This window comes from Balaenoptera borealis, assembly GCF_965194805.1.
Source record: "Balaenoptera borealis genome assembly, chromosome: 6".
Lineage (NCBI taxonomy): Eukaryota > Metazoa > Chordata > Mammalia > Artiodactyla > Balaenopteridae > Balaenoptera > Balaenoptera borealis.
In genome coordinates, this window is record NC_138863.1 from 37,884,252 (window position 1) to 37,902,271 (window position 18,020).

At 39.7% G+C, this 18,020-nt stretch overlaps 1 protein-coding gene and 1 long non-coding RNA gene across 2 annotated transcripts in view; both read left to right on the forward strand.

The window, feature by feature from the left end:
* LOC309631260 lies at nucleotides 1–8,630 on the forward strand. Its single transcript, XR_014246155.1, has 3 exons — nucleotides 1–322; nucleotides 642–5,332; nucleotides 5,639–8,630. It is a non-coding gene; the product is annotated as an uncharacterized lncRNA (long non-coding RNA).
* Nucleotides 1–17,586, forward strand: part of RFTN2 (raftlin family member 2) — a 73,164-nt gene extending 55,578 nt beyond the window's left edge. The window contains exon 9 of the mRNA XM_082397377.1: nucleotides 12,198–17,586. Coding sequence (XP_082253503.1) covers nucleotides 12,198–12,470 — 273 coding nt within the window. The 3' untranslated portion in view covers nucleotides 12,471–17,586. The remainder of the gene's footprint in view (nucleotides 1–12,197) is intronic.
* The last annotated feature ends 434 nt before the right edge of the window (nucleotides 17,587–18,020 follow it).

Below are 18,020 nucleotides of genomic sequence, written 5' to 3' on the forward strand. Positions count from 1 at the left end.
AATGATGCTTTATGAACTAAATGTTACACTGAAGCATTTAATCCTTAAACTCTCTTTGTAATTCTAAATGGTGAACAGATGAGGAAGTGTGGAGTTGATAAGGAAACAGTCTTCTGAACCAACATATAACAAAGGAAATGTACCAGCAAACAGGCATGTGAGACAGTTCTGAAGGGGATCAGAATATTACTCCAAAATATGCCACATGGGCATAAGGATTACTATTTTGAGCTAAAAGCAATTAAAAAACAGCAGACACAGGAGGACCTCTCTACCCTCTCCCTTTCTGACAAAAGCAGAGCATAAATTTCCCTTTTAAAAGGTGACAGAGGGGCTTCCCTGGTGGCGCAGTGGTTGAGAATCTGCCTGCCAATGCAGGGGACACGGGTTCGAGCCCTGGTCTGGGAAGACCCCACATGCCGCGGAGCGACTAGGCCCGTGAGCCACAATTGCTGAGCCTGCGTGTCTGGAGCCTGTGCTCCGCAACAAGAGAGGCCGCAACAGTGAGAGGCCCGCGCACCGCGATGAAGAGTGGCCCCCGCTTGCCGCAACTGGAGAAAGCCCTCGCGCAGAAACGAAGACCCAACACAGCCATAAATAAATAAATAAATATAAAAAAAAAATTAAAAAAAAAAAAAAAGGTGACAGAAATTTCCCTTTGTAAAGTTGCCTCCCTCTCCTGTACCAGAGATGACTCTTACCACTGGGAACGACACAGACTGTAGTCCCCACAAACAAACCTTACTAAAGCCTTCTTTTCCATTAGTTTTCTCGAATACTTACCTTCCCACAATCTACTGCCCCTAGAAGCCCAAACCCCTTTTCCTTTGTCTAGTCACTTCACCACAATTTATCACCCCTTGTAAAATGATATATAATCTCCCGGTCTAACTGCCTGTTTGGGTTTTCACTTCTCTGTGCAGCCCCTATGTGCATCCAAAATAAACCTTTTCTTCTATTAATCTTTTTTTAGTTTAATTTGTTGGTCTGAGAGACTGAACATAAGATGATAGAGGAAAAGTTTTTTCCTCTCCACAGTTATAAGCCTTATAAGTGAATGTGCATGATATCTGCGTGATCTTGTCTATCTTGACTTCTGACAGCACTTTTGTATTGTCTCCTCAAGGTCATATTTTTTCAGCCCTTTGCTGAAGGGCTATGCTGAGCCTCAAGTCACCTTATCCTTAATAGACCCCTACTAGATGCACACCTAGAAGAACATCATTGAATGAAGCAATCTGTGCATTAATTAACTAAAGCATAACCTTCAAAACAGGAAGTTTGCCAATAGACCAGAAAATTATTTGAAGTGATTCTTTTTCTGTATATCAAGAAAATATTGTTTTAGAAAACTTTAAAGTTTTCTAAACTAGCAAAGCTAGACTGACAGTGTATGTAATGCAGCCATGCTACGTTGTCTCACATTAATTTTGCAAAGACTCCAGCTGGCTCCGTAGGTAAGCAGGTAGAGAGGTGGAAAGGTGGATAGGAAGATTCCTCCCACGGGAGGAGAGCAGAGTGATCAAGTACACAGATTTTATAGAAAAAGACTGAGTTAGAGCCCACAGGTGAGCAGGGCCTCCCAACCCCGGTGAGAGTGGCTCAAGTTCACGAGTTCATTAAGAAATATTCGGTTAAGAAGAAGCAAGGTGGATCTATGTAAAGAATGGCCAGAAAAGGTTTTCATTCTTCTTTCTCCTTCCCCAAAGCAACTTCTCACCATGCTACAGCCTTTTCTTTTGTTTTTCTTTTTCTTTCTTCTTTTTTTTTTTTTTTTAAACATTCTGCAAACAGCCATCATTTCTGAGAAAGATCAACAGAATTCACAGCCTCATGGAATTTTGACTAACTGAGGGCCCTGGAATTGGTGTTTGTGAAGATATAAGACCCAAATTCAGCTGCTTCATGGTCTCCTTTCTTAGGGTTAGATATTAGTTCTCTGATTCCCTGAAAATATTTGAGCTCTTTTTGTTTAACTTTAAATACCATTCAGTAGTCTAGTGGTAGCTTTTCTTTGGTAATCTTTATATTTACATCCATTGTAATATAAAATTTCTGGCTCATTTATATAATAGTAAGGAAGTACATAAATGGTCAGTTTTCATCAATGAGAAGCCCAGGAATAATATATTTTATAGCTTAGAATTCTACTTCTAAACGGATTTACTATTTTTAGTTCCTTTGATAAATCTTTAATTTTCCTAGCAGGAAATCTCAGGATATTGAGATTATTTCAGGGCAGAACATGTAGGTGGTTCAGTCTGGAGCTGAAGTATGTAATAGCTATAATAGAAAACCAATTTGTAAATTCTTTTAGTTTTCTCTAGTGGAAATAATTTGTTATTTTATCTCGAGAAGGTAGTAGACTATCAGTATCGCCATAGAGTTAATTTAGCTATCTCATATATATTTTGTGAAAGTTATACATTTATAACATGCCTTGAAAAAACATTTTATTTTTTTTAAAAAAAACAACCTACAGTTGTAGGTCTGTAATGGCACTATTCTTTGCTTGTACCTTGAAATCAGTTGTTGTTTGGGAGGTGCTGATGAGGGGATTGCTTCGTTTATAAAGGTTTTCAAAGAATTATTTCAAAGGTGTTTAGTTCTTTTTTTTTTTTAATAAATTTATTTATTTTATTTTTGGTTGCGTTGGGTCTTTGCTGTGCTCCGGCTTTTCTCTGGTTGTGGCGAGCGAGGGCTACTCTTTGTTGTGGTGTGCGGGCTTCTCCTTGCGGTGGCTTCTCTTGTTGCGGAGCACAGGCTCTAGGCGCGCGGGTTTCAGTAGTTGTGGCTCATGGGCTCTTGAGCGCAGGCTCGGTAATTGTGGCGCACCGGCTTAGTTGCTCCGCGGAATGTGGGATCTTCCTGGACCAGGGATAGAACCCGTGTGCCCTGCATTGGCAGGCAGATTCCTAACCACTGTGCCACCAGGGAAGCCCAAAGGTGTTTAGTTCTAAAAACCAGTTGGTGGAAATTTGAGACATTACAAACATTGCCCTAGGATTGTTAATGAGTTTTCAATAAAATGATAAATTTCCTGGGCTGGTAGAAACTGATCTAGGGTTTAACCCTTGAAAAAAAAAGTTCTCTCTTTTACTGAGATTAATGTCAAGATATATAAGACTTTTTGTATTCAGTGTTGCACTCAACATAGAACAGTACTTTTATGTTAAGCAAAGCCATTTCATGCGTCTGTATAGGGGAGGGAATTGAGAATCACATGATGAAGAAAGCATATTGTTGGAATTTTTTCTTCTGAAGTTATAAAGACCTTTACGTTTGGAATTTGTTTATATTCCACAGATATGTTTTTACACAATATTCTAGATAGCTTGAGAATTTTTTTAAATATGGAAAATATCAATTCAAAATATTTATACTCCCAATTACTGCCTCAATTTTCTTTAAGCTATTGAAAGATAGTTTGTTTTAGGAAAATTAGAAAAATTTTAGAAAAAAATTAATAGGAGAAAATCTTCTGAACTAGAGCTAAGCAAAGAGTTCTTAGGCATGACACCAAAAGCATAATTCATTTTAAAAAATTGATAAATTAGACCTTATCAAAATTTAAAACTTTTGCTCTGTGAATAACACTAAGAAAATAATAGAAAAGCCACAGACTGGGAGGAAAAAAAAAAGCTTTGCAAATCACGTATATGACAAAGGACTTGTATCCAGAAGGTATCAAGAACTCTCAAAACTTAAAAAGTAAGAAATAAACAACACAGGTAAAAAATAGTTAAAAGTCTTGGACATCTAACCAATGAGGATATGTAGATGAGAAATAAGCACATAAAAAGACATTTAAATCATTAGTCATTAAGGGAAATGCAAATGAAAACCATGATGAGACACTACCATACATCTACTAGAATGACTAAGATTAAAAAATATTGACAATACTAAGAACTAGCAAGAATGAGGAGCAATCAGAACTATCAAACGCTGCTGGTGGGAATGCAAAATGGTACACCCACTCTGGAAAACAGTTTGGCAGCTTCTTATGGGGTTAAACATACACTTACATATGACCTAGCAATCCCACTCTTGGGCTTTTACCCTAGAGAAATAAAAACGTTTGTTCACACAAAAAGCTACACATAAATGTTTATATGCTCTATTCATAATCTCCAAAAACTGGAAAAAATCCAAATGTCTTCAGCAGGTGTATGGATAAACGGCTGTGGTACTTCCATACAATGAATACTACTCAGAAATAAAAACAAATGCACTCTTGATATGCACAATGGTGTGGATTAATCTCAAAAAGCATGCTGATTAAAAGAAGCCAGTCTCAGGGAGTTCCCTGGTGGTCCAGTGGTTAGGTCTTGGCACTTTCACTGCCGGGGCCTGGGCTCAATCCCTGGTCGGGGAGCTAAAATCCTGCAAGCTGCACGGCACAGCCAAAAAAAAAAAAAAAAGCCAGTCTCAAAAGGTTATAGACTGTACTATTCTATTTTTTTTTTAATTTTTAAAATTTATTTATTTATTTTTGGCTGTGTTGGGTCTTTGTTGCTGCATGCGGGCTTTCTCTAGTTGCGGCGAGCAGGGGCTACTCTTCATTGTGGTGCTTGGGCTTCTCATTGCGGTGGTTTCTCTTGTTGCAGAGCACGGGCTCTAGGAGCTTGGGCTTCAGTAGTTGGAGCACGCGGGTTCAGTAGTTGCAGCACTTGGGCCCTAGAGTGCACGGACTTCAGTAGTTGCGGTGTGTGGGCTCAGTAGTTGTGGCTCGCGGGCTCTAGAGAGCAGGCTCAGTAGTTGTGGCACATGGGCTTAGTTGCTCCGAGGCATGTGGGATCTTCCCAAACCAGGGATCTAATCCATGTCCCCTGCATTGGCAGGCAGACTCTCAACCACTGCACCACTAGGGAAGTCCCTGTGCTATTCTATTTATATGACATCCTCAAAAAGACAGAACTGTACTGTGGATAACAGCTCATGGGTTGCCGGGCATTTGGGGTTTGGGGAAGGGTGTGATAAAGGAATAGCATGGGGGGTTTTGAGGGGGATAATAGAACTGTTCTGTGTCCTGACTGTGATTTGTACACAAATTTATACACATGTATTAAAATTCATAGAACTTTACACTTTTACATATTTAAATTTAAAAGATTGTATGCTTTATAATTTTAATTTTTTTAATTTAAAAATAAAATAAAATAAAAATGTTATGAAAGATTGTAGGCTTTATAAATCACATAGGCTATATTTTTTATACCTTTGTCCTTCAGTAAAAACTCTCCTTGGATAATGGAATTTTTATGAGGTATAATGAGATTGTTAACCTCCCTTTCCTCTACATGAGGCTCTGTAGTATAAATAAAGCAAGGTTCTTTTTTTTTTTTTTTAATTTATTTATTTATTTATTTATGGCTGTGTTGGGTCTTCGTTTCTGCGCGAGGGCTTCCTCTAGTTGAGGCAAGCGGGGGCCACTCTTCATCGCGGTGCGCGGGCCTCTCATCGCGGCCTCTCTTGTTGCGGAGCACAGGCTCCAGACGCGCAGGCTCAGTAATTGTGGCTCACGGGCCTAATTGCTCCGCGGCATGTGGGATCTTCCCAGACCAGGGCTCGAACCCGTGTCCCCTGCATTGGCAGGCAGATTCTCAACCACTGCGCCACCAGGGAAGCCCGCAAGGTTCTTTTTATCTTGCTCTTCCTTTTATCTATTTAAATTTTTTTTTCTTTATTTTGTGGGGAGGGCTCTAGATAGACTCAAGGAAGTGAAAGCTATGCTAAGCAGGGTAAGAGACTCTGACCAGGATTTTACCTCCATCTATTAAATGTTCTCAATTTTTCTTCCAAGATCTTCTTTCTTAACTTTTCTGTTTCTTTGAAGACTCAAATAAAAAACTCATCGGATTTTTCTGTTACCTAAAAATCTTTATTTCAGTTAAATTCTTCAGCCCATTTCCCTTTGATAATTATTTATAAGAAACAACAGGTCATTTAAAAGTATTTAGTTTCCACTGACTCAGACAGAGTAGGGTTTCCATCCAGTGGTGTTCTTAGGGGTAGACAACAAACCATGAAAGGGATTCCAGGGGATGGGTGTGTGTGTGTGTACAAACAGCTTCTGCCAGGCTCTCCAAGCCTCCGTGTCCTCATCTGTAAAATGGACAGTGTTAGTACCTACCACAGGGTTGGGAGGAGGATTCAGTTAGAAAACATGTAGGGGGCTGGGCACAGCACCTGGTCACATGGAATGTTGCTTTTGTTTTCATAGGAATGTTTTTCTTTCAACACTAGATGATTAAACACTAACTCTATGGAGAAACTGAAGAAAAAATCCAGAAACTCCTAATGACCCTCCATTTTCTCCAGCTAAAAATTACCTTCAGCTAATATGTAGGAATGTAGTGCATTGATGCTTTTTGACGTTCAAAAAAACACACATGAACATATATATATATATATATATATGTTCATATTTATATATATATATATAAAGCAAATATGGCAAAATATTAACAAGTGTTGAACTAGGTAGTAGGTTCATTGTAGTATCCTTTAAACTTTCTGTATATTTGAAATTTTTCATAATTGGAAAGTTGGGAAAAATTAAGCTAAAAAGCATTAGTTGCCAACAATTTTTTTCTGTCAGTTATTAAGTGGTAACTAACTAGTTACTAAGATGCTATGCGAAAAAGACCGATATAGAATGATTTAAATACAACAGAAGGGTCTCTCTCATAATTATCTAAAGATGGGCAGGCAATCCAGGGTGGGCAAAGCTCTGCCTCATGGCTGGTCAGCTCTGCCACCCTCAACATTTGGCTTCTGCCTCTGGACCCAGGACTGCTTCTTCACTCATTGCTGTGTCCAGCCAGCAGGAAGTAGGAAATTCCAGGCATGCTTCTAAGGCACTTACCCCCAAGTCACAGACATATTTCTTCTCACATCCCATTGGCCTGAACTTTATGTCACCACAAGCATCTGCAAGGGAGGCTGGGAAATGTAATTGGGGCAACCATGTGCTGGTACCATAGTGAAATACTACATGCCCAGCTAAAAATTGCAAGGCATTGGTGGTGAGGTGGGTGCAGAGTTCTGTTATTAAAAGAAAGATAGAGAGAATAGACCCTGGGAGACAAGAGTTAAATTTAAATGGTTCCAATTTACATTTGTTTTTCTTCTTTAGAGAAGTTTTGCATTCAAATTATTTTCTTGTCTTTAAAATGTATCTCAAAAGGAATGATTTACCAAGAGGTAAAGACTTCTTGGGCACATCTATTGAATCATTTCTCTAATACAAACCAAGAAGTGAAGGAGCTGCAGTCACAGAAATGTTCTGAATTAGATCTTTTGAAGGTAACTATAAATAAAATCACATGGGGACTTCCCTGGTGGCACAGTGGTTAAGAGGCCGCCTGCCAATGCAGGGGACATGGGTTCGAGCCCTGGTCCAGGAAGATCCCACATGCCGCAGAGCAACTAAGCCCGTGCGCCACAACTGCTGAGCCTGTGCTCTAGAGCCCGCGAGCGACAACTACTGAGCCCATGTGCCACAGCTACTGAAGCTTGTGTGCCTAGAACCCGTGCTCCGAAACAGGAGAAGTCACTGCAGTGAGGGGCCCGATCACCGCAACAAAGAGTAGCCCCCGCTAGACGCAGCTAGAGAAGGCCTGTGTGCAGCAACAAAGACCCAACACAGCCAAATATAAATAAATTCATAAATTAAAATAATAATAATAAAAAAAATAAAATCACATGAATACTAAGAAATATTTAACATATACATTAACTTCTTTACTTACTGCATGGTAAGATAATTATTTAATCAAACTTTGTTCTTACTTTTCCAGTCATTTGAAGTTAATTTGAAATTACTGGAAAGTCACAGGGTCATATTTCATTCACTAGCTGTTAGTATCCTCAGTTGAAGTCCATGTGAAATCTAATTTGGTGCCAGTGTAAATAGAAGATGTCAGGTACCTCAAAGAGCATCATGTATAAATAAAAATGAAAGCATTTTGCTTTTATCATTAATGAAGTCCTTCATCTAGGGAATGCTTTCCACTAAAAGCAAATGGGCTTCTTACTGGTGTGGGCAGAAGGGAAGAGGGATCACCGCAGCCATAGGGCAGTGTTCAGGCTGGAGAGCAGCCCTCTTCTGGGCCACCCACGCTTGTTTCCATATGACTTATTGGTGTCCCTTGGGGTGTAAGGGACAGAAATCCTGCTCAGATTAGCCTATGTCCATAAGGGAATTTATTGGCTTCTAGGTGGGAAGGATTCTGGCATAGCTCATAATATCAAAAAGAGAGTTACAAAAAACAGTGCCTCAGGGACTGATTCCAGAGATTCAACAGCCCCAGGATGTTCCATTTGTTTCAGCTTCTACGTATGTATGTGCAGAGGGCTTCTTATGAGGTGAGTATGGCCACCTACCTCATCAAAAAGAAAGAACTTCTTGAAATAACTCAGGCAGAGAAAGACAAATACTGTATGTTAGCACTTATATGTGGAATCTAAAAAATAAAACGAACAAATGAATATAACAAAAAGAAGCACACTCACAGATATAGAGAACAAACCAGTGGTTACCAGAGGGGAGAGGAAAGGAGGGGGAGGGGCACGATAGGGGTAGGGGGTTAAGAGGTACAAACTACTATGTATAAAATAAATAAGTTACAAGAATATATTGTACAGCACAGGGAATATAGCCGATATTTTATAATGACTTTAAATGGAGTATAACCTATAAAAATATTGAATCACTGTTGTACACCTGAAACTAATATAATATTGTAAATCAACTATACTTCAATTTTTAGAAAGAAAGAACTCTTTATCCTAGAGTCAATATAGCAATCCCAGGGAAGGACTCTGATTGGATCTGATTGGGTCCCATGCCCACACTGCAGTAGAGAGGAAGGTGGATAAGAAAGCTAGCTGGAAAGATGGTTGTCCACGACACCTTTTTCCCTTCCCAGGTTTGAATGATTTTGACAGCCCCAAGCTTGGATGACTCAGGAACATATTCTGTGAGCAAGAAGGGTTGGGGTTTCTCTGCATGATTCAAAAGCTCGGACTCTTCTAACTGGTACTGGAGTGACACTTAGTCTTACAGCGGCTTCCTATTCCTCTTTCAACCCTGAGACACACAAGGAAGAGAAATCCTGAATGTCCACTCCATGTTTTTATTACTTTATAAACCATATTTTTTAGCTACTCTTCCACTCTATCCATCATAACACTGTCCAAGACAATGTAATGTTTTATGATTGCTGGTATAATTCTGACTTTGTTCTTTTGCTTTTGTTTTTAAGACGTCAACAGTGGAAAATGAAAGATACATTGGTAGGACACCCTAACTGAAACTGGTTTGTCACTGAGTCTCATGTATTTGAAATGGGTCATTCATTTTTAGTAAATGAGGATGATTCTCAGAAGTTGATCAATTTTATTAAAGGGTAGCATTAGATCTGCATGCAAATCTTGGTAGAATCTGCTCTCATTCTACAGTGAAAATATCAGAAGAAAGTGAGAACCTATATGAATAAGTCTGGAAATGTTGCATGAAAAATCTCTTTATTGACAGAGGGAAATATTCAAAATATAGTGAGTGTTAAGTGCAAAAGTGAGCTAGCTGTACACATCCATGTGTGCATATGCAAATACATAGTAAAACATGCCAAATTTAAACAGTGGTATCTCTGTGAGATGGGATTGTGGGTGGGTTTTGCTTTTTTCTTTATTTTTGCCTGGTTTTCTATGCAGAGCGTGTATTATTTTTGTAATTGGAAATTTTTATTTGAGAAACATACAAATCTTTGACCACAAATCTACTCATATTTTTGCAAAGCAGATAATGTGAAAAAAATAAGGTAAGACACTCAGGCTCCAGTTCAAAGCCAGCTTACTCCCTGACCTTGGACAAATACCATCTTCTTTCTGGGTCTTACCTCTGTACAATGAGGGATTAAAGTAGATGATCTCCAAGGACTGGTCAGGTTTCAGTCTCCTACACTCTAAGTTATAAGAACATTGCAATTTGATTTGTTGGAAAAGCTATTATTTCATGTGGAATGAGGGAGGCAACGTCATTGCTGAACATGTATTTATTAAAAGTCAGTTGGTAAAAAAAGAAAAGAGTTTGTCCTGAAATCTTTTATAGAGTTAGGTATTTTGTCATCTTCTAATATTTAAAATTTAAAATTTGGTGGCTGTTTACTTATTAATACTTATTTAAAAGTGAATTACTGTCACTATCTTATTATTCTGAATAATACCCAATTTTTATTAAGAAAATTCTCATTGAGTATGTGAGAGCTGGCCTCTATTGGCTGACGTACAAGAAGGAATTTATTGCAAAATTCACCTTTGGCCCTGGTGCTGGTGAAAAAGGAAAGATCCAGGCTGCCAAGTGCTCCCAGGCTCCCCCTCCTTCCCATTTCATTCAGTCAACAGGAGAGGTCATTCAGGAGTGAATGCATCCTTTGTGCCTGTGGGAAAGGAGCCAGTAGCTAGGCTTGAGAAAGGAGCAGTACCCGTCAGCCCTGCCTGCAGCCAAAAGGCTATATCCTCACTGACCAGCGTCCCAATGCCAGGCAGAACATGACATTCTCAGATCCTCTACCCTGAGAGTAAATCTGTCAGGTTCCACTGCTTGTATTAAATTCAGTACATTTGGTGAATGGGAATAAAAAGGGAAAAGATTTGAGATCTGAGACTTGCACTTGATGAATGCAAATGAAAATGTCCCTACCATCAAGCTATGTCTGACTCGGGCTGTGAGAGTGGGCCTTTAGTGAGGCAGGACCCACTGCAGACTTGTTCCTTTCAACTTGTCCAAGGACTCCAGTAACTCAGCCAAGGAAAAGACGAGCTGCCAACACACTCCTTTCAATGCAACACACTGAGGCCTGCATCCTCCTATCCAAACAGTGCCGTCAGCCGTGGTTACGTTCCACACTAGCCCGCAAAATTCACTTTAATACAGCTGTTTGCATGGTATATTTGCCATGAAAGCCAGTATGAAATCCTTTTACTTTTATTTTTTTTAAATTTTTTGCCCCACCGCACAGCCTGCGGGATCTTAGCTCCCCGACCCGGGATCAAAGCCGCGCCCACTGCAGTGGAAGCACGGAGTCTTAACCACTGGACCGCCAGGGAAGTCCATGCATTTGTATTTTATACACTATAGTTCAACAAACCTAGGGATTAACGAACTTTCGTAAGACTAGCCTAGGCATCTGACTTCTATATATTTTTCTGAGAGTTTTTTTTGAGTAATTTTAGTTCTCACGTTTGAGAAAATGTAATCCTAGTTCCCAACTAACATATAAATGAGCTTCAAGCAAATAAACTCTTTGTAATCTGGGAAATTACTGGGCTTTTTAAATGTTTTTTTAACTTTATCTTATTTATCATTACTCAGTTTTTGTGCCTGAGTATATGATCATGATCTAATATCTGTCACGTTATCAGTGTTAAAGAAGCCCCCGTAATCTCATCAGGAGTCTGAAGATCCACAGTTCTCTCCCTGAGCTCTCCTTCTGTTGACTTAGATATCTTAGTTTGACTTAAGTTACCTTGGCAGAGACCACGTCTTTTTATTGCGAACCGCACCAAGGATGCGGTCAGGCCTCAGTAATATTTCATAGTGAAAATGTCCGCAGCTTCTCTGACAGTCTGCAGAAGGAGCCGGTCCCGCTGCTGAGCAATCCCACTGCGTCAGGCAGAAGCGGTTTGTAGCAGGACAAGGAGAGGGGTCGGCCCCACCTAGAAAGGCGCCCCTTATTCCAATATGATCTCAGTCTGCGTTACCTGTGCAGCCTATTCCCATAGAAATGGGGGAGAGGTAGCCTCTGAGGCACTTTTTCTGCTGCTCAGATCGCGACAAACACCTAGAAGGAAAATGGAGGTTTTAGCGTATCTCTCCCTGCTCTGTTCCCCCAGGTAAGATCTCAGCAGGTCCCTCCCCTCAGAGGTGTCATTGAGGACCCAGGCAGGGGCACACAGCCAGCCCGCCGACGAGGAGAACGATGGGCCGGGAAGCCACCAAGTGGTGTGAACAGAGAGGGGAGCGCACCTTCGCTTGGAGGGCGGGGAGCAGGGAACGGGAAGGGTGGCCCTGCGCTGGTCCTGGAAGAGGCGCAGGCTTTGGAAGAGAAGCGGGCAGGGAACTAGACCAGAAGGACAAGACGGCACCCATCCTTTTAACTCCTGGTCGCCAATCTCTTGTGTTTCAGAGGAAAGGCAGCCGGCACGTGAAAGGTGAAGACAGGAGCAAGGTCACGAGCAGGAGCACCGGACTGGACACGGCCCTGTCGCAGCCTGCAGAGAGCAGGAGCCCGCCCGAGGCGCGCCCCCTCGCCCCTGCTAGAGAGTGCGGGGTGAAGGGGAAGAGGCCGGCCCGGCACAGCAGCTTCTCCGGGCTCAGCAGCGGTGACAGCGTCCTGCGGGAAACAGATGATGGACAGTTTGACCAGGAAGATGGAGTAACTCAGGTCACTTGTATGTGAGCAAAGAAGGAAAGGAACAGAGGCCTTGTAAATAATTATTAAAATAATTGCCAAGTTACTTTATTGTATTGCTTTATCTGCATTTATGTAATACTTTGAATTTTTCCAGACTCAGGCTTTCCTCTAATCTACGTAAACTTTGGCTCAACCTTCCAGGCAAGGAAGAATAACCAACATTACAGTTTTCTCAACTAAAACATCTGTTTAAACAGATGTCTTATGAGGTTATTAACCGATAATGTACTTCAGTGTCTCATGAATGCGTAAGGTATACTTTTCTTACAATTCCTGGTAAGACAACTAAATATCTCAACCAGTATTTTCACTTAATTAGAAAATTGCCAGGAAGTTAGAGCCTTACTTAAGCTGAAAATTCTCCCTCTCTCTCTCTCTCTCTCTCTTTCACACACACACACACACACACACACACACACACACACACACACAAGGGCTAATTAATAAAGTACCTATTTCCTGAATATAACAATTAATCTAAATTTTGTCTTTAACTATGGTATGTATGTACAAAGCAAACCCTTATTTGTTAAAATATTCTTTGAAAAAAAATCCGTTTTGTATGTCTTTGGTTTTAAAGGGTCACCATGTTACCAACCTCGTACTGATTCACTGAGCTTAAACTTTCTTGTGTCTAATAGCCTAGAAACACAGCGAAGCAGCATCCCTTAAAATTCAATATAAGAAGAACCCACAATCTCAATATTTAAAAACCTTAGTAGACAGAATTAATTTTCTTTCTTTTAAATTGTAAATAGTCTGAAAAGGGAAACATCAACTTTAAATGGAAACTGATGTCTTTTATCGGTCTAGATATGAATTATGCTTTTATTTTGATTGCTAAAGCATGAAGTATGTGGAAACCCAGAATTTTCAGTCCTGCAGGAGTAAAAAGGTGCTCATAGCACATGCAATGTGTACAGTGACTTATCTGTTCCATCTCTGCTTTTCTTGCTCTGCTACGAGGGATGCCTTTGCCTTGCCCAGCCTTTAACAGGTAAAGATTAAAATTTTACAAAATAGAGGATTTTCATTTATCTACGAAAGGCTTACTTTGAAATGTGGGTTACTTCAAATGAATTACAACTGTGCCATTGATGAGTTCAGCCTATTATATATTTTTATTAGCATTGGTGTTGACATTATAAAGTCATTTGAATAATAAAATGTCATTCGTAATTGGGCTATTGTTTTATTGAACACAAATGCTCATAATGTTTTACACATATGACAGGTATGTATTACATGTTATCAAATATATAGTGTAACTAGGGACTTCCCTGGTGGTCCGGTGGTTAGGACTCTGCACTCCCAATGCAGAGGGCACAGGTTCCATCCCCGGCTGGAGAACTAAGATCCTGCATGCCGAACAGTGTGGCCAAAAAAATAAATAAATAAACAGTTGCCATGGAAATCAACCATACTTCAAGAAAAAATTTATGGTGTAACTAAACTAGGTTGATCTCCATGAATTGTTGGTAAGATTGACATGGAATTATTCTACTTCTACCGTGCAGAAGCATTACCTTTATAGGTATAAAGGAACTGAAGAATATTCTGCTCAGTATTATTCTGTGGAAATAGCTGTCAACAGTATTTTCAGAAGTGTTTTTTTGTTTTGATTTTTAGATGAACCTGAGTTCCATATTCAAGAGTTGGTGAATTTTTGGTAGAAATAAATACTACTTCTGGAGCCCACAAAATGCCATGAGTTATGAAACACAGGTAATGAACTCAGAAAGATCAGACAGTTCTTCCCAATGCCAGGGTCTACAACAGGCAGAGATTCTGGTATATTCTGTTAGTGTAAAGAAGGGATTTGAAGTATTAAAAACAGAGAAAGAAATTTATATCGACTAAAGGAAAACTCAGAAATCCCTTTTGATTTTTTAAAATTTGTATAAGAATACTTTCTTTTCACAGTTTGTTTCTAATCTGTTATTTCTTCTTATTAAAAAAATCTTTTTATTAGAATAAACTTAGCTGTCATACCCTTAAAACCTATTTTATAAACAGTTACTCCAACAGTTACCCTTAAGTTATGTGGCAAATTTGTATGATAGTGAATAATGACCAAATGGTTCTAGAGCATTTTATATATATATATAAGTTATATATAAGTAACTCTGAGTCTCTTTTGAAAAACAAAAAGTACCAAAACTTGGACTCTATATGCCTAAGAAGTTAAATGTGAGTAACCTTATCATTATCTGCCAGTTGTACATTCAGTTCTTTTCATAACGCTGTGTAATTCCTTAGGGGCTCTGGCATGTGAATTTTTAATACCTATAAATTATGATGATGAAAAAATATGCAGATCATAGATGTGGGTGTGAGGTTCTGCCGTTCCCCTTGGTACAGCATCTATGGCACTTCTGTCTTAGGTTTCCATAACCACCTGTTAGTTCCATCCCATTTGGGTTGAATGTCACCTGTTATCTCCATAGACAACATTTAGCACCTAATTACCAGAGAAATTGCCACTGAGCTGAGGAGCAGCTCTATCAATGTCACTTAAAGACAACAGAAACATCACTCTTTTTAAGAGATCTGAGGGCTTTCAGGAGCCTTCAGACACCTATAGAAGCAGGAGGCAGGGCTATGGTAAGTCCAAATCACAACTATCATCTCCAAATCATTTGTTTTATCAGGAGCAGGTGTTTGTATATTTGACTATAAATGTACCAGTTGCATTTTCATTTCTTTCATTCTGGAACAGCTAAGGAACTGTCTCTTTTTCCCAGGCTTTCCTCACTACCTTGACTCCTCGCTACCATTCCCTCTAGGCTGGAAGGACTATGGCTCTTTCAGCATTAAGACTAAAAAGGATTTTCTTCTCTCCACTCCTCAGGGCCCCAGCAGCTGCCTGTAGGGAAAGACTAAATTTCAAGTGAGCACTGAAATGGAGTGGTGCTAGCAATGGGGAGAGTCTATAACTAAGCGTTTTAATTCAAAATACACTGGTGGGTATGTAGGAAAACCAGCTAAATGCCAATCATCAAAACCACATCCATTTAAATAATATTAATTGGAGCCATTTATCATACCTTGAGAGCGAGTTTTACTTGTGCAATAGCCCAAAGTTTATAGAGCCAGTTCTGACAAATGATTATACATAAACATAAGATGACCAGTGGTGAGTTTCTTGGTTTTATTTTTGCCTCATGTACCTCAGACTTGGAAGCTGAAGAAACCAGCAATCAGGAAATGCCAATGTTGCAGACCAAGAAAACCCTAACAAAAGCCTAGCAAGACGGCACATATTTAGACACTAACTGTTCTACTCCAGCCAAACACCACCACAGAAAAACCTGTGACCTCACCTGGACCTACACCAGCCCAGACCGAGTGGAAAGCCTAGATTTCCACCCTCACAAGGCTATACCAAAGGGGCCCAACACCGCGGCCAGGGTGGTGTCAGAGAAAGACAGTAGGGAACTGGGGATTTCATCCCCACGGGCCAGTCAGAGGCTCCCCACCCTCGCCGCACAGTGTTAGTGGAGATCGTGTAAGAAGTTTGGACTTCACCCCCATCCGTAGTTGTTATACACCTAGACAGCAGCTTCAAAGGAAAATCAGTTCTGGCAACATGGGAACATTTTTTTTAACTTTTTTAACCTGTTAAGTCATTTCCCTGCAAAACATTATCTCAATTGCTGAAAATGAAGTTCCAAAGTGTACACTAAGGCATAAAAGGCCAGTGAAGCAAACCAATAAGAAATGGAAATCAAGTTATTCTTATCTTCTCATCAAAAATGTAATCACTAAATAAAACAGCTGGGGGAATTAGAAGATTTGCCTACATGGAAAAAAGTTTGAATTGACCTTCCATGTTTCAATCAAGTGTTCACTCTGTCCTCCCAGTTAATCACTGCTGTGCCTGAGCCGCCAGGAGACCTGACTCTGGGCGGGCTAGCCAAGAACCACCTACACGGACATCTGGGAAATCTGAAGTCCAGGCTTTCTAATGTAAGAATTTCTTTGGTTGGGTATGCGAAAAACTGTTAAACACACACATTTCAACTCCTTTGTGTCTTGATGGGGGTACTAATGCTCAGGGACAGAGTCGTTTTCAACATGTTAAAGTTTCAAAAGTAGAACCACTCACATCACTGTAATAGATGTGGTTAGTAAAATGACTTTTTATTTAACACAAGAGAATATAGCATGTCTTCTAATTTCAGTAAATTAATAGAAAACTGAGACACACCAAATTTGGATATTTTACTTACATTTCCTTTATTCTTTCTCAGACTATAGGCATAGTTTAATGTTTATACAGCACATACAAAAAGTGGGTTTTAACAGTTCAATATTTTTTCCTGTAAACATTAGTTCCTTAGCCACATGTCATTCTTCTGAATTTGTTCTTTTGGGAAACCATGTGACTCAAGATTTTTCTCCTTGTCTAACCCCCTCCAAAAGTATTAGTTAAGATTCCATTTTTTAAAACTTCCAGCTTTATGGTATAGCTGCAGACTGACATTTTATGTATGTTTCTCCCTTTTTTCCCACCTCTTTATGTAAAGAGCTACTGCCACGGACTTGAGTTAAAATGAATGGGATTCAGACCTTATTTCAAAATATCTTCCAGATGAATTAAAAATTAAATATAAAAAACAAAACTATAAAAATACTGTAATAATATACGAGCAAATATTTAGAGCATAATTCAAAACCCAGAAGCCATAAAGGAAAAGACTGTGTAAATACTAAGACTGCACATTTAAAACCTGCACACAAAAAAACACTCCATTAACATCATCAAAAGGTAAACAAAAAATTGGAATCAAGAAATGATCAAATAACAAAGGGCTAATATTCTAAGTATGCAAAGGATGTTAATAAAAAACAGATGTACAACCTAGTAGAAAAAACTGCAAATGACACAAATAGGTAGTTTATTTAAAAGTCTTTTTTTTTTTTTTTTTTTTGGCCACCCCGCACGGCTTACAGGATCTTAGTTCCCCAACCAGGGATTGAACCCAGGCCCTCAGCAGTGAGAGCGCAGAGTCCTAACCAATGGAACGCCAGGGAATTCCCAAGTAGTTTATTTTAAAAAGAAACATAAACAACCAATAAACATGCCCTCGTTTAAACTCACTAATAAAAAATTGTAAAACAACAAAAAAAGAAAATGTCTTTTTTTTTTTTTTTTAAATTGGGTTAGCAGTTTTCAAAAGATTGCTAATACCCAATGTGGGCCAGTGTGTGCAGCCCGGAGGGGAGCAGCCTTCTTATAACCAAGAAATAGCCTTGAGGAAGGTGGCCATACCCCAGGGATGGTGGGATGGAAAGTCAGGAGGAGCCTGGGACACCAATGAAGGACCCTGGAGCCACTGCACAAGCCCAGGACTGCTGACCTCTGGCCTTGTTACAAAGAAAAGCAAAACCTTATTTGGTTAAGCCAGTCCATTCCAACACACGCTGCCTAACACGATCCTACTCAACGTAAGAACTGAAGAAGTCTCCCGAGGATAGGTAGCAGGCAATGTTCAGAAACATATGAAACAGCAGATCAAAACAGAGAAGCCT